The sequence below is a fragment of the Salmo trutta genome, chromosome 38 (genome assembly GCF_901001165.1).
Source record: "Salmo trutta chromosome 38, fSalTru1.1, whole genome shotgun sequence".
In the NCBI taxonomy this organism is placed as follows: domain Eukaryota; kingdom Metazoa; phylum Chordata; class Actinopteri; order Salmoniformes; family Salmonidae; genus Salmo; species Salmo trutta.
In genome coordinates, this window is record NC_042994.1 from 15,342,126 (window position 1) to 15,362,380 (window position 20,255).

General features: G+C 45.8%; 2 protein-coding genes across 2 annotated transcripts in view; one reads left to right on the forward strand and one right to left on the reverse strand.

Annotated features, from left to right (window-relative positions):
• Positions 1-3,365: 3,365 nt before the first annotated feature.
• Positions 3,366-6,152, forward strand: LOC115178784 (zinc finger protein 629-like). Its single transcript, XM_029740097.1, has 2 exons — positions 3,366-3,697; positions 4,999-6,152. Exons 1-2 carry the CDS (start codon positions 3,532-3,534, stop codon positions 5,931-5,933), a joined length of 1,101 nt encoding a protein of 366 aa, XP_029595957.1. The 5' UTR covers positions 3,366-3,531; the 3' UTR covers positions 5,934-6,152.
• A 1,050-nt stretch (positions 6,153-7,202) lies between these two features.
• The window catches only part of LOC115178785 (mucin-5AC), a 53,691-nt gene continuing 40,638 nt past the window's right edge, over positions 7,203-20,255 (reverse strand). Inside the window, exons 4-6 of the mRNA XM_029740099.1 lie at positions 17,017-17,174; positions 14,308-16,848; positions 7,203-11,498 (exon numbers count right to left, since the gene is read on the reverse strand). Coding sequence (XP_029595959.1) covers positions 10,522-11,498; positions 14,308-16,848; positions 17,017-17,174 — 3,676 coding nt within the window. The 3' untranslated portion in view covers positions 7,203-10,521. The remainder of the gene's footprint in view (positions 11,499-14,307; positions 16,849-17,016; positions 17,175-20,255) is intronic.

The window sequence follows — 20,255 nt, forward strand, 5'->3', positions numbered from 1 at the left end:
AGACATGAAAACATCAAGAGACTAAACAGCAGACCTGTGAGTTGAACTACTCTGTACTGTTAGATCAAATCAAACTTTATTTACATAGAACGTTTTACAAAAGTCAATTCATCACATCTATTTATCTGAAACCCAGAGAATGAATGATCCAGAGTTGCTTTGCTTTTCCAAAGTGTTGTCCATCTTCTAACAAGATGTCTTTGTCCTAATTAGTTTCCTCTTTGGGTTTTCATTCTGCTTTCTTTATTTGTTTCTTTCTTTGTGGACGTTCGCTCCTGTGTGAGTCAGTATGTGCAAGTTCAGGTTCCCTTTCCGATTGAAGCTTTTCCCACAGTCACCACAGCTAAACGGTTTCAGCTAAACGGTTTCTCTCCTGTGTGAATCCTCATATGTCTGGACAGATCTCCTTTGTGTTTGAAGGTCTTTCCACAAAAGGGGCAGGTGCAGGGTTTCTCCACATGACAGAGTCTGACATGGGCCTTCAATTTACAGGTGGAGTTGTAGCGTTTTTTGCAGAGGCAGCATTCACTGGGTCTCTTCTTGGCGAGAGTAACATGCCATTTCAGCATATCACCCTGCATCCCACTGCTGGCTTGCTTCTGAAGGTAAGCGTCCTGGTCAGTCCCTGGATGGGAGATCAGATGCTGCTGGAAGTGGTGTTGGAGGGCCAGTAGGAGGCACTCTTTCCTCTGGTGTAAATAAATTATCCCAATGTCCCAGGTTAGTGATTGGGGACATTGCCCTGTGTAGGGTGCTGTCTTTACATAAAAAAACTGCTCTATAAAGGCTAGCTAATGCTAAAGCGGCACATTGGATTCCATTAAAATGCAACGTCCAGCGTTGGGGTGAGTAGCTGCTGTAAGTGTTGTGGAATCCAATGGGCTGCATTAGCATTAGCTATCTTAGCATGCTGACAAAACAGCGGTTTAATTCAAAACAAGCAGCATTTCAATCTTCGAATTATATCATTATCCCAGCCACGAAATCGAAGGAAAACAGCGACACCACAGGACGGTGGTGGCCCCTTAATTGGGGAGGACGGGCTTGTGGTAATGCCTGGAGCGGAATAGGTGGAAGGGTATCCAAAACATCAAACACATGTTTTCCATGTGTTTGATGCCATTCCATTTGCTCTGTTCCAGGCATTATTATGAGCCATTCTCCCCTCAGCAGCCTCCACTGAGCGACACCTACCATCCCTGGATTGAGGTACGTTTTCAAGCTATATCCCTGGTTCGTCACTGCGGTGCTAACATTATGGGCAAACTGCACACTCCTCAATAAACGGCACATGACAGCCTGCTTGGAGTTTGCCAAAAGGCACCTAAAGACTCTCAGACCATGAGAAACAAGATTTTCTGGTCTGATAAAACTAAGACTGAACTCTTTGGCCTCGAATGCAAGCGTCACGTCTGGAGGAAACCTGGCACCATCCCTACGGTGAATCATGGTGGTGGCAGCATCATGCTGTGGGGATGGTTTTCAGCGGCAGGGACTGGGAGACTTGTCAGGATCGAGGCAAAGATGAACGGAGCAAAGTACAGAGAGATCCTTGATGAAAACCTGCTCCAGAGCCCTCAGGACCTCATACTGGGGTGAAGGTTCGCCTTATAACTGGACAACGACGATAAGCACACAGCCAAGACAACGCAGGAGTGGCTTCGGGACAAGTCTCTGAATGTCCTTGAGTGGCCCAACCAGAGCCCGGACTTGAACCCGATCGAACATCTCTGGAGAGACCTGAGATGCAACGCTCTCCATCCAACCTGACAGAGCTTATGAGGATCTGCAGAGAAGAATGGGAGAAAACTCCCCAAATACAGCTGTGCCAAGCTTGTAGCATAATTCCCAAGAAGACTCAAGGTTGTAATCGCTGCCAAAGGTGCATCAACAAAGTACTGAGTAAAGGGTCTGAATACTTAAGTAAATGTAATATTTCATTAGATATATATATTTTTTATTAGCAAAACTTTCTAAAAACCTGGTTTTGTTTGTCATTATGGGGTATTGCGTGTATATTGATGAGGGAAAACATTTAGTTTTTTAATTAATTTTAGAATAGGGCTGTAACGTAACAAAATGTTGAGAAAGTCAAGGGGTCTGAATACTTTCCAAAGGCATTGTATTATCTTATGCATCAGCAATAGCTTCATAATATCAAACCATGACCACTGATCTGACCTACAGTGAGCTCCAAAAGTATTAGGACAGTGACACATTCTTTGTTGTTTTGGATCTGTACTCCAGCACTTTGGATTTTAAATTATACAATGCCTATGGGGTTAACGTGCACACTGTCAGCTATAATTTGAGTGTATTTCCATCCATAGCAGGTGAACCTTTTTGAAATTACAACACTTTCTATACATAGTCCCCCATTTTAGGGGACCAAAAGTATTGGGACAAATTCACATGTATATTAAAGTAATCAAAAGTTTAGTATTTGGTTCCATATTCCTAGCACGCAATGATTACATCAAGCTTGAGACTCTACAAACTTGTTGGATGCATTTGCTGTTTGTTTTGGTTGTGTTTCTGATTATTTTGTGCCCAATAGAAATGAATAGTAAATAATGTATTGGGTCATTTAGAGTCACTTTTATTGTAAATAACAATATATGTTTCTAAACAGTTCTACATTAATGTGGATGCTACCATGATTATGGATAGTCCTGAATAATGATGGGTGAGAAAGTTAGATGAACAAATATCATACCCCCAAGACATACTAACTTCTCACCATTACAATAATAGGGGAGGTACGCATTCTTTGGGGGGAGGGGGGTATGATATTTGTACTTCTGTAACATTATTCATGGTTTCATTCAGGATTATCCTTAATCATGGTAGCATCCACATCAATGTAGAAGTGCTTAGAACAACAAGTTCTCAGTCTCACTTCAGAATTAGATGTTCATCCATGCTTCTCAAATGTCAAATGTCATAGTAGGTTAAGCGTAGACATTAATTCTGAATTTTTAAGGTTAGGGTTAAGGTTAGGCATTAGCTAGCTCTGAATGGTTAAGGTTTGGGATAGACTTAAAATGAAAATCTCAAAAACAACTTTGCTGGATTCGAACATGGCACCAGAAGCAGAAAACCTTACCTAAGAGTTTGCCACTGGTGCCAAATTTTTTTTTGAGATTTTTGTTAATGCAACACCCTAGCAGAACCGAAACCTACTTGAAGGTAACAAGTGGTCGGTTTCCACGTCACCTCCCGACGTCCTCAGACATGGGCTGATGTCGAATACTGACTTGTATCACAGGTGACCTGGCTGGTTTAGAAACATTATATTCTCTAGTAAACATCCATCCACATGGTGGTGGTGTGATGTGTTTACGGGCTCACCACTGACTGATAGCAACAGAAGAAGACCATACGGACGTAAAACTGGGAGAGGGTTTGTTTTGTTTGTGGCCAGTGGCCACCATTTTTCTTCGTGGACGAAGCCATACCACAGACAATAGGGGTTAGTTATCAGTATATTTGGCTTTACTAGCTTAATACCCACCTTTCAGTCGACTGAAAATGTATACATTACAGATGTTGCATGTGTTCTTAAATGAACGTTTAACGGCGGCGGCTGTGGAGATTTTCGGGGCAGTTGAGAAAACGGTAGCGGAGTACCAGGAGGAGAATGATAATCTGCGGAGACTACTGCGGATAACACCGGACATAAACCTATGTAGAAAAGGTTCGCATATAGATTTACAAATATCTAGCTGCACTTCTTCTTGATGATAATTGTTTAGGCTAACCGTGATCACCATTTTATATATAAAAAATTTACCGTGCATGATGAAAAAGTTAAACGAAAATCTTATTGAAATAGAATATAGGTATCCGCACTCAAGCATGTCTAAAAGCTGTGTGTATATCTATGTATATACAGTACCAGTCAAAAGTTTGGACACACCTACTCATTCAAGGGTTTTTCTTTATTTTACTATTTTCTACATTGTAGAATAATATTGAAGACATCAAAATGATGAAATAACACATATGGAATCATGTAGTAACCAAAAAAGTGATAAACAAATCAACATTTATTTTATATTTGAGATTCTTCAAAGTTGCCACCCTTTGCTTTGATGACAGCTTTGCACACTCTTGGCATTCTCTCAACCAGCTTCACCTGGAATGTTTTTCCAACAGTCATGAAGGAGTTCCCACATTCCGAGCACTTGTTGGCTGCTTTTCCTTTAATCTGCGGTCCAACTCATCCCAAACCATCTCAATTGGGTTGAGGTTGGGTGACTGTGGAGGGCAGGTAATCTGATGCAGCACTCCATCACTCTCCTTCTTGGTCAAATTGCCCTTACACAGCCTGGAGGTGTGTTGGGTCATTGTCCTGTTGATAAACAAATGATAGTGCCAATAAAGCGCAAACCAGATGGCATGGTGTATCGCTGCAGAATGCTGTGGTAGCCATGCTGGTTAAAGAAACTTTCAAAGTTCTTGAAATGTTCCATATTGACTGACCTTCAAGTCATAAAGTAATGATGGAAAGTTGTTTCTCTTTGCTTATTAGAGCTGTTCTTGCCATAATATGGACTTGGTCTTTTACCAAATAGGGTTATGTTCTGTATACCACCCCTACCTTGTCACAACACTACTGATTGGCTCAAACACATTAAGAAGGAAAGAAATTCCACAAATGAACTTTTAACAAGGCACATCTGTTAATTGAAATGTATTCCAGGTGACTACCTCATGAAGCTGGTTGAGAGAATGCCAAGAGTGTGCAAAGCTGTCAAGGCTTATATATTTTGATTTGTTTAATAGTTTTTGGGTTACATGATTCCATATGTGTTATTTTATAGTTTTGATGTCTTCACTATTATTCTACAATGTAGAAAATAGTTCAAATAAAGAAAAACCCTTGAATGAGTAGGTGTGTCCAAACTTTTGACTGGTACTGTATATTTTATAGAGATGAAGTGTTTTTAATTATATGGTATAGATAATCTCTGCTCCTCTTCGCCTTCCCTCCAGAGTCCCTTCGGTTATCTGTTGCTGTCACTGAAGATGAGGTTCCCCCTGAGCAGCAGCATTGTGAGCAGGAGTGGAGAACCAGTCTGCAGCAGGAGGACCTAGAACCCACACAAATTAAAGAGGAACAGGAGGAACTCTGGACCTGTCAGGAGGAAGAGCAGCTTCAAGGGCAGGAGGCTGATATAGTTTTCAAATTCCCTCCTCTTTGTGTGAAAAGTAAATGTGATCAGGAAAACCCACTTCAGTCCTTTACTCTTCCCCAAACCCAGACGGTGGAGAACAGAGACAGTAACTCTAAACCAGTGGATCTCCCACATTTTGACACTGTTACCCACCTAAAGGGTCTCGACATTCCCTGTGACCCTCCAGATAATCAAAACGATGCCTACAGCCACAGCACATCTGTAAGCAGTGACCCAGTAGGACTTAGGCTGCTGTCACCATTGCATCCCAGCCCACCATTGGATTACAACCCAACAATGAGGGAACACTGTTCCAAACCCAGCACCACGTCTAGAAAAACTCACCGCTGCTGTGACTGTGGTGAAACGTTTGCTCTGAAAGCTGACCTGCAGGGGCATGTGACTCTCACCAAGAAGAGACCCAGTGAATGCCATCTCTGCCAAAAACGCTACAACTCCACCTGTAAATTGAAGGCCCATGTCAGACTCTGTCATGTGGAGAGACCCTGCACCTGCCCCTTTTGTGGAAAGACCTTCAAACTCAAAGGACATCTGTCCAGACATATGAGGATTCACACAGGAGAGAAACCATTTAGCTGTGGAGACTGTGGGAAAAGTTTCATTCAGAAGGGGGACCTAATGAGGCACATACTGACTCACACAGGAGAGAAACCATTTAGCTGTAGAGGCTGTGGGAAAAGCTTCAATCGGAAGGGGAACCTAACTGAACATATACGGACTTGCACATACTGACTTACACAGGAAAGAAAGTTCACAAAGAAACAAATAAATTAATTAGGACAAAGACATCTTGTCAGATGGACAACACTCTTTAGAAAAGCAACTCTGGATCATTCATTCTCTGGGTTTCAGATAAATAGATGTCATGAATTTACTTTTGCAAAACATTCTGTAAATAAAGTTTGATTTGATCCAACAGTAGATTAATTAAATTCATGGTCTGCTGTTCAACGTCTCTTGATGTATTCACGTCATTTTTAACAGGTATTCCTGGTAGTTTGTTTCGGAATGGTCTCAAGAATAGTCCAAGAAATTGTCCTTGCATTCGTCAGAATTTTTCAATCTATAGACTGATGTGTTTCTCCTCCTCATGGATTTGTGGAGCCAGTGGAGGCTAAACTGATCCTAGACCTGTATGTCTAAGGGCAATGTCTGGACCTTTATAGCCCAGGACTGTGGACCCCCCCCCCCCCCCCCCCCCCCCCCCCCCCTTTGTCAGTTCCTCTTGCACCACTAAAATCAAGCATAGCACAAGTCTGCGCTAAATTGTGTTTAGATGTTTGTAAAAGACAGGAAGGGAGAACTATTTTTGTTTTTTTTCTCTGCACATTCAGATAATTCAGCATGGTGGAACAGGAACGCTATCCTGTAGCCCAAGGAAAAACCTCTCTAACCTAGCCCCAGATATGACTGTCTGGCAAGCAAGACTACTAAAGACATTCTGGGCTCCCGAGTGGCGCAGCGGTCTAAGGCACTGCATTTCAGTGCATGAGGCGTCACTACAGTCTCTGGTTCGAATCCAGACTGCATCACATCCATCTGTGATTGGGAGTCCCATAGGGCGACGCACTATTTGCCCAGCGTAGTCTGGTTTTGGCCGGGGTATGCAGTCATTGTACATAAGAATGTTATGACTTGCCTAGTTAAAAGGTTAACATTTTTTAAAATATATTTTTAAACAGCATTATCCCCCTCTTGCCATTTCTTGACTGTAAATCTAAGCAATGTAACAAGACCATAACTATAATTCAATCCGTTGCATGGAAGATCCGCGCTATAGCGCGATTCCAATTTAGCGGACATAATATGCAGCATTGACCATGAATGCAGTCTCAGCAGATCTTCTGCGCTATGGATTGAATCTAGCCCCAAGGTGGGTATTTGGAAAGGAGAGCTGACTTTTTTTCTACTTGCTATGGCCAACACTTACCCTGGGAGGGCAGCAGGCCACCATTTTAAATAGGTAATGATTTGGAAGTGGTAATAATGAAAGAACAACAATGGCAAAAAAAAAAACATTTTATTTTCTCTAAATAAAATGCATTGAAATATTGACAAACACATTAGTCCTTCACAAAGTCACAGAACCTCAAGGAATTATTACGTATTTAAACGAGCTGCCGTAATTTGAACTCCACAATGTCAAAATGCCAACCTCATTTCAACAAAAATAGACATGAATTAGAATGGGGTTTCCCTTCATTTTAAAATAAAATTACTGAACTTTACAGAAAGAGGGGAAGATTCCACATCTTTCAGTACTAGTGATTCCCAGTGATAGTTCTGTAACTTGCATGATATTGTATTTTACTACAGTGTAATTTCTACACCAGCTAGACGTGAATGTTTGTAGACAGTTTGATCAGTTACATAAAATACAAAAATGTACCAAAGCGTGTTCATGGAAGCATTGAACACGGCCTATTCACTTCATATCCCCTGATAACTATTGAAAAGATCTTTAAGAAATGCAGGCAAAACATCATACAAACAAAATAAAAAAAGGTCTACTAGTGTAGTGCTGACAGAAGTTCAAAGGTCACATCTCGGAATTTAAATAAACCATTACAGCTACAATCATTAATCTTCATTTTCTAAAACAAGATCTGCTTTAAATCTATAAATAATGTCAACTCTCATCTACTGTACTTTAAAATATTCTCTACAGTACAAAATAAAAATCCAGTGGGTTCACGTCATTGCAATAAATGGTCTGAGCCTCCCCTTTCAGTAATACTATACACTAACAATATACAAAACACTACATTTAAAAACACACGAGATAAAGTCCAGCTTTGACCGATGCCTTGTGCGAGTCGCTTTGGGATTTTGGAGTAGAAGTGGCAGAGCCCTCAAATCGGAATGTACCAAACTGCCTTAGAAAATGGCAGCCACTTGGCTACACATGGAAACGGCTTGAAAAAGACACTGGAGAATCTAACTACCATTTCTATAAAAAAAAGGCCCTTGCATGCTGTGCCTATGGTGGAAAAGGGTTTGATTTCCAGATTCCTATAGTATCTACTATCCCTGGCCTCACAGCAGAGTGGTTGTATCAACAGTCGAGTCCATCCTCATGGTATATGAAGGTGTGTCTCAGCGTTCACAGCTCTTCATCCCAACCCCTGTTGGGACAACCACCCGTTTCTGTCCATCCAGGATCGTTGCCCCACACAGTGGACTGTCCTAAGGGCTCAAAGGTCAACCACCATTACAAAATCCATGTTTCTGCTAAATAGATGACACTCCTGTTAGAAAATCAACTTCAGTGAGGCTTAATGCAAGTCCCCATTTGAACACAAGTACCCTGATAGTAAAGACAGTGTTTGACTCATGTCAGATCAGGTTTCAAACTGAAGGTTCACGGCGCAATAAATCCATTTTCAAAACGCTGTAGAAATCCATATTATAGGCTTAATGGACATACTCATTTACTATATTCACAATCCACTGAGGTAATGCAAATTGTTGTCTTCACATGCAGTACCTTTCCACCCAGACACACACATATACATGTACACATCCACAAGGTTAACTCTGTACCACCATCCTTCAAAGGTAGTTCATGACTAACCCCAATATTAACCCGCAAAAACCCATGACTGGTCCCAAATCGGTTTGTGTCATCATGGCAATCTGTTGGTGCTGACCATGTGCCCAACACCTATGGTCTTCATCACACCAAACTACCATAGGAGTTGGGCAGATGGTCAGCACCAACAGATCTGGGACCAGGCTAGGACCCAGCAGCCTCACAGAAGAACCGGTTATATCCCCAGAGTAATCTACTCAATAGTCTGTGTTTTCTTACACGCTGACCCTCTTCAATTACCTATTAATTTCTCCATTACCTCATATCAATGTCATGACCACTCCCACCCCCATTATGACATCATCCGTAACCACAGAAACAAGACCAAACATGAGGAAAACCACCCAGGATATGGGGCCAAGTCTTCAGAACAAAAAAGTGAGCGCTTCTGAATTTAAAAAAAATTAAATAAACCGATATTTCCGGTGGCCTTCATCGGAGTCAGCAGTAGCATGCAACAGAAACAATCCATTTCATTAGCACCCAGGTGTATTTCACTAAGCTGGATCACAAGATAGATCCTGCTTGGTGAAATACCACCCTGAAATGGTGGCATTCATCATAGAGTCGATAAATAACCTTATTCTAACAGATACGGCCAACCAGTGTTTTACCTCAGCTGGTGGAAGGCCTCTGGTTTGATGTCAGAGAAACACAGGAACTTGGCCCATAGAAATAGAATCCCTAGAAAGGGTAAAGGCCCTCAGCAATTGGAAGGGGGATCCTGTGACCGTTCTAGGGATTCTATTTCTATGATTTGCTGCTCTAGAGTAAATCAAACCGTTTTGAAGCACAAAGCTAAGCAGGCATTGAGTGAGTGACAGGTTCAGGGTGATCATTATACGGTACTGGTCTAGTCAAGTGCAGTTTTTCCCATCAGTAATTCAGACCAATAATCATAAACCAAGTCAGTAGTGCAACATCTTTAGTGTGAACTGAACCACCTAGGACCCCCCCCCCCCCATCAAAACATATTGCGTGTGTGAGGCTACCTGGGGCGGCAGGTAGCCTAGTGGTTAGAGCGTTGGACTAGTAACCGAAAGGTTGCAAGATCGAATCCCCGAGCTGACAAGGTAAAAATCTGTCGTTCTGCCCCTGAACAAGGCAGTTAACCCACTGTTCCTAGGCTGTCATTGTAAATAAGAATTTGTTCTTAACTGACTCGCCTAGTTAAATAAAATGTTAAAATCCAGTAGTTTTAGCTTCAGTAAAATGGACAATGGCTAACAAGTTGTCACTATTCTATCCAAATAGCTGTCCCAGAAGCTTCAGTGAACCAGTCTAATCAAGGTAGTAGCTCTCTGGGACTGCTGGTGTGTAACCTAACATAGTTTTGGCATGAGAGAGAGGTGTAAAATTCCAGTGTGAGTCAGTCTGTGATTGATATGATCGTGGTGTCAGTGTCCTTTGTCACCCATTCAAAAGGAATCATGTTTGAAAATACAGAGGTGTAAGTTCAGTGTATCAAACAGTAGTGTTGTATTTTCAGTGGTGTTAAATGGTAAGGAGAGGTAAAAGTGGTGGTGTTACAGTGTAAGAGTCAAAGTAGTGTTGTGTACAGCAGTGATGTGACTGACAGACCTTGAATAATATTGTGGAGCAGTGTGTGCGACCATTTGTGGCGAGTCTTCACTGTGTGCGCGCGCACACACACACACACACACACACACACACACACACACACACACACACACACACACACACACACACACACACACTCTACATCCCTCAGTGGTGTGTCTCCAGCTCCACCACTGTCCACTCACCCTGGGGGGACTGGCCGGGGGCCTCCGGGGAGAAGCTGCTGACCGACGTGACCGTGGCTGAGGGAGGGGTAAGGGGGGGCAGCAGGTTGGGCCACAGGCTGGCCTCCAGGGGGCTCAAGGTGCCTCCGGGCAGCAGGAGCAGGGAGGAGCAGCCATCGCCCGTCAGCAGCAAGGTCTGGTTGATCAGCTGCTGGACAATGTCAACTTTCTTCCCCCAGTCCAGGTCCAGGGGAGGGGGGCATTCTGGGGAGGCGTCCCGGGACTCTTCCTGCTCGGGGGAGTCTGGAGAGGGACTGAGAGTGGAGGTGGAGTTGCTATCAGCTCCGTCCTCATCCAATACCTCTCGACGGTCACGGTTACTGTCAACCTCTTTCTCCAGCGGGGCTTCTTCGCGTTGTTCGAGCTGGACATTAACCTCAATTTCCTTCCCCTCTTCATCACTCTCCAGGGCTTCATAAATGGTATGGAGACCAGAAGAAGGCGAAAGCAGCACTGCTGCCTGACCTTTTTGGGGCTGTTGTTGCGGTGATGTCTGCTGTGCCTGCTCCTCCAGCTCCTGCTGTGCCTGCTCCTCCAGCTGCGCCTGCTCCTCCAGCTCCTGCTGCCACCGCATGATCTGCTGCCTCTGCTTCAGCTCCTCCCTCCTCAGCTTCTCCTCCTCCTGCTGCTCCGCCTCCTTTTTCTTCATCTCCTTCTCCGTCTTCTTCCTCGCCTCGTCGTCCTTTTCTTCTTTGGGTTTTCCCTGCTGTTCTCTGCGTTGCTGCAGTTCTAGTAGTTGTTGCTGGTGCCGTTCCAGTCTGCGGAGCTGGGGGCTGGCCTGCAGGCGAGGGCTCCGAGGGGGCAGGTCAGCACAGGTCAGCCTGGGTGGGGTCAAGATGTCACAGTGGGGGTTGGGGTGGTGGTCGCGGCGGTAGTGTGGCTGGGGGAGCATGTTGAGCCCTGCGAGGAAACAGTGGAGATCACACCCGGTGGGAAGCGTGCGTTAGAAAGAGAAAAAGACAGACAAGTGAGAGGGAGCAGTGCAGTGTGGGTGAGAGCAGAGAACAGAGACTGTGGGTATTGTAGTCTACCAAGGAGACGTTAGTGGGAAGAGTTTAAGACTGAGTGATGTAGTGTTCTACACACACAGTAAATATGTAGCGTCGAGAGATTGTAATTTGCGCGTTTGTGGCTTGAAAAGTGATGTATTGTGTATCATCACAGGCAACTTACAACTATTATAGTGTACGGGTAACTGCCAAAATAAAGGAAATGCCAATGTCTTAATAGGGCGATGAGCCACCATGAGCCAGAACGGCTTCAATGCACATTGGCACAGATTCTACAAGTGTCTGGAACCCTATTGGATGGATGCAACACCATTCTTCCACCAGACATTCCATTTTCGGTGATGGCAGTGGAAAATCTCAGGCGCTGCTCCAAAATCGCCCATGTGTGTTTAACAGGGTTGAGATCTGGTGACAGACGGCCATGGCATATGGTTGACATGTTCATGCTCATCAAACCATTCAGTGACCACTCGTGTCCTGTGGGGAGCATTGTCATCCTATGGGGGCATAGCCATGGTAGCCAAAATAAAATGGCCAACCCAGCATATTTATAACATGGCACTAAGCATGATGGGATGTTAATTGCTTAATTAACTCAGGAAGCACACCTGTGTGTAAGCACCTCCTTTAATATACTTTGCAACCCTCATTTACTCAAGTGTTTCCATTATTTTGGCAGTTTTTAGATTTTCATACATTTCTGGCATAGGGGCTGTTTGAACACTAAATTTACAATTGTAGCTGGGCCTAATGGTTTAGGATAGCCAAAGTGTGTCAATATATGACTACTGAACCCAGGAACTACCTCCTCACTCACATGATATCATGGGCAAAGTGTGCAACACTGACAGCCTGAAAAGCAAAGCGTGTAAAAAGAGGTGGGGACAGGGGTGAAGTGAAGCAATGGGAGAACAGGAGAAATGATGACAGCAGGGAGAGGTGGGAGGGGCGTCCCATTGGCTGGGGAAGTTAAAGCAGAGGGCAAATATAGCAAACCATTTTCTTTAACCTTTTCAAAATGTGACTTCCCAAAACAAAATATACTGATAGTATTGTTTTGTGCAATAACGCAGCCCAACTTCCTGTATATGCAGTAACTACCACCTATAGTCTTGTGAAATTAAAAGAAAAGCTTGTGAGCAACCAACCATTTCCTTCAGTCCCCGTCGGGAGCTGGTGAGTAAGTGAAACATGCAAGACAAGACCTTTCACCATGCATCAGTATACAGACAGCAGCACCACCACATATGAACTGGACTGCGTCTGAAATGCCACCATATAGCCTATATAGTACACTACTTTTGACCAGGGCCAGTGCATTATTTAGGGAATAGGGTGCCATTTCAGACCATGCCCTCAAACCAAACCAAAGCCAATGAGTGTCAGTCAGTGACATGCAAACAAGGCGTCACAAGGGTAAAGTAGTTTAACAGTGAGGTTAAAAAAGGTGTGCGGTGGACATGCACTTGTAGATACAACAGAGATATCGCAAACAATGTAGAGGCCAGGCAGAAAGGAAACAAAGGCAAAAACACACATTACTAGAGGAAAAGAAACACTGGTGGGGATGCTCTTCTGTTCGGATGATGGTGAACCTTCTTGACGTTGCTTCTCAGTTCGTTTGGTGACGGAGGAATCCAGCAGACCAAGGAAGGGTCACTCCACCAGGTCTTACATAGGGGGGGGGGGGGGGGGGGGGGGGGAGTCACAGAGTGGAAGAGGAGCAGCTGAGGGGAGGTGGGAGTTTGATTGGCATACTCCATATCGTCTCCGTTGAGCCCTATTCTGGATGGTGGGAGTAGGGTGAGGAGTGCATGTGTGTTTATAGGTATGTGAGGATGTAGGTATGAATGCTTCCTTGCTGGGAGACCATTAGTGCTTTTGAATCCATATGCCCCACAGGTATATAATGTCTCCCACATAAGGTCGACACAACCTTGACTCCCATGTTATAGGAGTTAATATATGTGATACAAAATGTGCCATCCAACTCCCCAATCCCCACTTGAATAAAACTGTCCGGGAGAGAGGAGTCACGTTAAATATCTAATCTTTATTTAAAGCTTGGTAACGGTAAATACTCCAAAAAGGACAAAGGTAAGAAAGAGGGGGGGGAGGGGCAGTCTAACCTTAAAGTGCAGAAGGAAAGGGGGAGTGCTTGGGGGAGACGAAGGAGGACAGATGTCTGTTTCTTAATGATGGAAAACAGCAAGAAAATACAAATCAACATTCATCAGCATTTTCTTGTTCAGTAAAAAGTATCGGATAAATACAAAGTTTCACATTTCACTCCACATTTTATTTTATGTTTCTTCTTGGTTTTCTTAAGAGCTGCGCCACAACAGCCCAGTCAATGCAAATCAAACCATGCCAGTTCATGTTTCAGATCTGTTAATTAAAAAGAAAAACACACATTCTAATAGTAATAGTAGTTGCTATTGCACATACAGGAGTTAAGCCATATATTCATAATGTAATATCATACGAGGGAAGTGGCACTGCTGTATTAAAGTCTTTATTTCTTCCCTTCCCTATTTTTGCTCTGTTTTTTTTATTAACATTTTGATCACATCCACCCCAGTTGCAGGTTGGGGACAAAACGATGATGACTAAAACAGCAAAGAGGGCTCTGGGGAGGGGTGGGTAAAAGGTGTGTTACTGGGTATGTAGGGAAGTGGGGGGGGGGGACTATACGTTACCTGTGAGAGAGTTCTCAGTGTTTTCACAGACAGTGGAGTAGTAGGGCGGTTGGGTGACACAGGGGCCCTCCCCGGGCTGCTGGGGGGCCACGAACAGCGCGGGGTCCAGGGGTTTCAGATCCCCCGTGTCCCCTAGCTCTGTCTCAAGCGTCCCACACAACATGTACTGCTGCTCCTCTGGGTTGGGGACTAGAAGGGAGTCTGCCGAGGCAGCCTGTTGCTGGGGCGGCGGCATGGTCAGCTCCTGGATGAGTGACGGGTCCTTGGCCTCCTCAGGCAGCTCCTCCAGGGAGAAGATGCCAGGGCTCTTGGCGCAGCTCTCAGCCGTGGAGTGGTTATTGGAGTTGGTGTTGGACGCCGTCATGTCATAGGCGTAGGATGCCGCCGAGTTGGCAGACTGGGGGGTGTCTCCGCCCTCTTCTGCGCCTCCACTGGTCTCCTCCCCTTCCTCCAGGGCAGACAGGCAGTGCTGGGCGCCGGGTTTGCTGTCAAAGGTGGCAGTGTGGATGCCCTGGCCCAGCTCGTCCAGCTGGGCCTCGCCCTCCGTGTCGCTGGCCTCATCCTCCGTGGTGGAGGACGACGAGGGGTTGGACGTGGGTGCTGTGGCGGGGTCCCATAGGACCTCGTTGGCTGGCAGGGTCTCTCCCACCTCCCCCTCTCTGTCCTCTCTCTCCAGGTGGATACCCAGGTCCTCGCCCAGGTCCTCAAATTCAGGCTGGAGGGAGAGCATGGGGGCCAGGGCAGCAGGCAGGGTGTGGAGCTTCCCCCCCTCAGAGCGGGACTTCACCCCGGAGCTGCTGTTGTAGTCACAGAGCTCCTCTGGTGTGCTGGTCTCGCTGCTGCGGACAGCCAGCTCCGTAGGGCTTAGGGTGCTGGAGTGTGACATGCCGTGGCCGGAGGCAGCTATGGGGGACAGGGACTGCAATGGGGCTAGGGTCTCTTTCTCAAGTGGAGATGCAGGGGCAGGCTGGTGTGAGGGCTCATGCAGAGCTGGAACAAATGGTGTGGCAGCCAGCTGCAGCCAGGGCTGAGCGGAGTGCCGGGTGGGTGGCTCCATATCAGCCTGCCAGGGGTCTGAGGGGCTGGTAGGGGTCTGCAGGGGGGCAGCTGAGGCAGCCTGGGGGTGCGGCTGGGCCCAGGGGTCACAAAAGGAGTTGGGGTTGGGTTGGTCCCACCGGGCAGAAGGCAGCAGCGGGGCAGGCAGGGCTTGGTTCAGGTTGTCCAGTCTCTCATCCTCAGCAAAGTCATCCTCGTCTGCATTCCCGTAGCTCTCCAGCCCGCTCTCAGTCACCCCCTCACTGGCCATCTCCACATCATCATCCTCATCCTCGTCGCGCCTCACTCTTCTCGGGTCATCCGCCCGTTCAGAACCCACCTCCATGTCGCACACCCGGTCTCCATCTTCATCGTAGTCATCAAAATCATTGGTCGGGATGTCGGGCACCTTCTCGAAGTCAGGCGAGCCGGCCGAGGCAGACATGCCCTCCATGTCGATGGCACCCTTCAGACTGGTGTCTCCTAGATCATCCATGCTCTCTGTGCCCTCCAGGACGCCCGGGGCGCTCAGCTCCGACGCGCCCTGCTGGCTGCAGCTCACCTCAGAGTCCAGCTCCGACAGCAGGGCGCCGCCTGCACGCCACCCTGAACCCGCAGGGCCGGCTGAGCCAGGCCTGGACTCTTCCGTGGGCTGGGAGCCGCTCATTTCTGACACAGACACCTGCTGGCTGCCCTCCCTCTCCTCGTCCTCTTCTTCATCCATGTTGAGCTGGGTTTTCTCTGAGGCATCCAGAGGGCTGTGTGTAGCCCTAGCCACTGCTGTGGGGATGTCCTGGTGTAAGGTCTGGTCTGGTGCTGGCTGTGTCGGTGCTGCTGGGACAGTCTCTGGTCGTTCAGACCTCTCCTCCTGCGCAACAGTGACTAGTGAGTCCTGTGGTGGAGCAGGAGCCAGCCTGAGTGGGCTCTGTGGTGGAGATGGAGAAGTAGTATCCTGAGGAGTTGGGGCTGAAACCTCTTCTCTGGACTCCAGGGCCACTGCTGGCAAAGACACAGACACTGGTGCTGGGACTTCTGAAGCTGCCACTTCTGGCTCTGCGGCGGCTGTCATGGCGACTGTTGCCACGGCAGCTGCTGCAGTAGCAGCCACAGCTGCTGCAGCTGGTATGGCTGCAGACTTGGGAGCTCCAGGTCTGGCAGTGAAGGGCAGGACAGACTGGGTTGGTTTGGAGGCTCGCTTGACCGACTGGGGGGTGGTGCTGCCCACGGGCTTGTTGCTGGGGGAGGCAGGGGGGGTCTTGCCCTGGGGCTGACGTGTGGCAGGGGGCCGCGTGGTGGGAGGGGCTTTACGTGTGGGCAGGGGCTTGGGGTCCTGTGATTTAGGGCGGGCTGGCTTGGTGTCTGCCGCCTTGGTGGGATGGGGCCTTTTGGAGGCGGGCTCGGGTCTGGAGGCTGCAGTCGCTTTAGGGGGGTCAGGTTTGGTCGTTTTGGTAGTGGCGGATGTTACTGGCTTTCTGGCTGCGGTAGTGGTTGCTGGTCTGCTGACATCTGTAACAGAGCAGAAATCATTTAAACATGCGTATCTCTTCAACTAAAAATATAAAAATGGTACCGTCAAGTTGATTTTGAGATACATACAGGTGATGCTCACAAGACCAATCCAAATTGAATCAAGTGGGTTTCATTCATGGTACAAAACTTGTAAGGCATGTGCACCTTTCTTGGCAGGGCCTGTAGGTTTGGGTGCCTGCGCTGTGGTAATCCTGCCAGTAGAGGGGGCTGTGGTGCCGACTCTGGAAGCTGCAGGTCTGCTGGAGCCGGCAGCGGCTGGCTTGGATGTGCCCATTAACAGTCCAGTGTGACCAGTGGCAGGCCTGGGGAAGAACACACTTTATTTATTTAACCAGGTAGGTTATGGAGAACACATTCACATCTACAATAACCTGACCAAGAGGGCACAATAATTGGCTCCCGAGTGGCGCAGCGGTCTAAGGCACTGCATCTCAGTGCTAGAGGCATCACTAGACACGCTGGTTCGATTCCAGGCTGTATCACAACCGGCCGTGATTGGGAGTCTCATAGGTCAGCGCACAATTGGCCCAGCGTCATCCAGGTTAGGGTTTGGCCGGGGTAGGCTGGCATTGTAAATAAGAATGTGTTAACTGACTTGCCTAGTTAAAGAGGTAATTTTTTAAATAATTAAAATTATAAAATAACACCGACAGAGGGCTGCCTCGCTTCTAGCTCCTAGGAAACTTTGCAGTATTTTTGTATGTATCATTTCTTACATTGTTAGCCCAGAAAGATGTCTTACATACAGCCGGGAAGAACTATTGGATATCAGAGTAACTCACCAGCATTACAACCAGGAATACGACTTGCCCAAAGCAGATTCTTTGTTCGCACCCCGAAGGGCAATTGAACTGATTCCAGAGGCCGACCCAAAACAACACCGGCGGAGGAGAGGTACTCGGAGCAGTCTGATTTAGGAGGCACGCACACCACCCACCACTTTCGAGTATATTACTCACTAATGTTCAGTCTCTGGATAATAAAGTTGACGAGCTCAGGGCGAGGGTGTCTTTCCAGAGAGGCATCAGGGACTAACACTCCCTTTCACGGAAACATGGTTCTCTTAGAACATACTATCCGAGTCGGTCCAGCCAGTTGGGTTCTCAGTTCATCACACAGTCAGGAATACCTATCTCTCCGGGATGAAGGGCGGGGGTGTATGTGTCATGATTAACGACTCATGGTGTAAGTGTGGTAACATACAGGAACTCAAGTCCTTTTGTTCACCCAACCTAGAATACCTCAATCAAATGCCGATCGTATTATCTCCCAAGATAATTTTCTTCGGTTGTAGTCACAGCCGTGTATATCCCCCCTCAAGTCGATACCACAACAGCCCTAAATGAACTTTATGCAAACTGGAAACCACATATCCCGAGGCTGCATTTATTGTAGCTGGGATTTTAACAAAGCAAATTTGAGGAAACGGCTGCTGAAGTACTATGAACATATCAACTGTAGTTCTTGCGCTGCTAAAAACTCTCAACCAACTTCTGGGATACCTACCACACCCTCCTTTTGGCAAATCTGACCACGACTCAATTTTGCTCCTCCATTCCTATAGGCAGAAACTCAAACAGGAAGTACCCGTGCTAAGGACTATTCAACGCTGGTCTGACCAATTGGAATCCATGCTTCAAGATTGTTTTGATCACGCGGACTGGGATATGTTCTGGGTACCTTTCAAGAATAATAGACAAATATACTGATACAGTGACTGAGTTTATCAGGAAGCATATAGGATATGTTGTACCCACTATTAAAACCTACCCTAACCAGAAACCGTGGATAGATGGCAGCATTCGCGCAAAACTGAAAGCGCGAACCACCACATTTAACCATGGCAAGGTGACTTGGAATTTGTCAGAATGCAAACAGTGCAGTTATTCCCTTCGCAAGGCAATCAAAACAGGCAAAACGTCAGTATAGAGACAAAGTGGAGTCCCAATTCAGCGGCTCAGACACGAGACGTATGTGGCAGGGTCTACAGACAATTAAAGGAAAACCAGTCAGTAACTTCGGACACTGACGTCTTGTCCCCAGACAAGCTAAACACCTTCACCCACTGAGGAGAACACAGTGCCAACGATGAGGCCCACTACCAAGGACTGTGGCTTCTCCTTCTCCGTGGTCGACGTGAGTAAGACATTTAAGCGCATTAACCCTCTCAAGGCTGCTGGTCTAGATGGCATCTCTAGCCGCGTCCTCAGAGCATGCACAGACCAGCTAGCTGGTGTGTTTATGGACATATTCAATCTCTCCCTATCCCAGTCTGTTGTCTCCACACGCTTCAAGACGTCCACCATTGTTCCTGTTCCCAAGAAAGCAAAGGTAACTGAACTAAATGACTAATTGCCCCCTAGCACTCGGGTCATTCTCATGAAACCATTAAAATACCATGGCAGTAATGATTTTAAATATAAAAACATCTAAATTAGTAATATAACAAAATATAATAAAGATGTGTTCTCTACCTTGAACAGAGTAATTTCAACATAGGAATTAATTATTCTTATTTTATTGCATTTTCTGCTGAATTTGTCATTACCGCAACACGTCCAGCTCTGTCTGAATGCATGTTATGTTGTAATTTAAATAGTAAAATTTAAAAAATTAAAAAAAGAAGAAAAGTGGTTCTACTAGGATGTTTTCAAATGACAATTTTTTTTAACTGAATATTCATGCATAATAATAATTAAAACAAATTTGAAAATGAAGTGTCCATGACTGTTAACAGAGAATTTTAAAAAGTTTGATTTTGAATGAAGCAACACATCTGCCAGTACCTTCAAGATGGCTACCAGTTAAGCAGATCTCTTTATATTTCTCCAGTTAAAAGTTAAACATTATTTTGTCAGACTGCATACACGACAGTATTGATTATCATTACCGATACAGATAGTTTTCAACATTTAGAAAAACGTAAAATTTTAAATCTATGAAAATATACTTCATTAATGACTAATTATGTACATCGAGTAAAAATTTGCTTAGTCATCATGTCTTCTCTATTGTTAGCAAAACATGTTAAGGTTCGTCATCCTCAGCCCTCACAACACCATTCTCACTTACCGCTGCAATTTAAGGCCAGATGTGGTAGAGAACTTGTGTTTCGGTAATGAAAATTTAATCAGACTATATTTAAAAAAAGATAATGAACTATTAATTTAAATATTATTTAATTGTTGATATTTTGCTTTATGTCCTGTTTAATTGCAGACAGTCAGCAAGTGACAAAAATCAAGCTTTAGCAAAGGTTAGGCTGACAATTTAGAGGAAAAAGTTTACGTCAACCCGGAACTGCTGGAAGAGTACAGAAGGAAGGAGAGAGAGAGAGAGGTTAGGTGTTGGAGAGGTTACAGCAAGCATAATTAGTATAGAGA

What these genes read in the sequence shown, in the direction of transcription:
- LOC115178784 (XM_029740097.1), top strand. Translation starts at nt 3,532, where the DNA reads ATGTATACATTACAGATGTTGCATGTGTTCTTAAATGAACGTTTAACG. An exon ending in CATAAACCTATGTAGAAAAG is followed by an intron (nt 3,698 to 4,998) that starts GTTCGCATATAG and finishes CCTTCCCTCCAG; the next exon opens with AGTCCCTTCGGTTATCTGTT.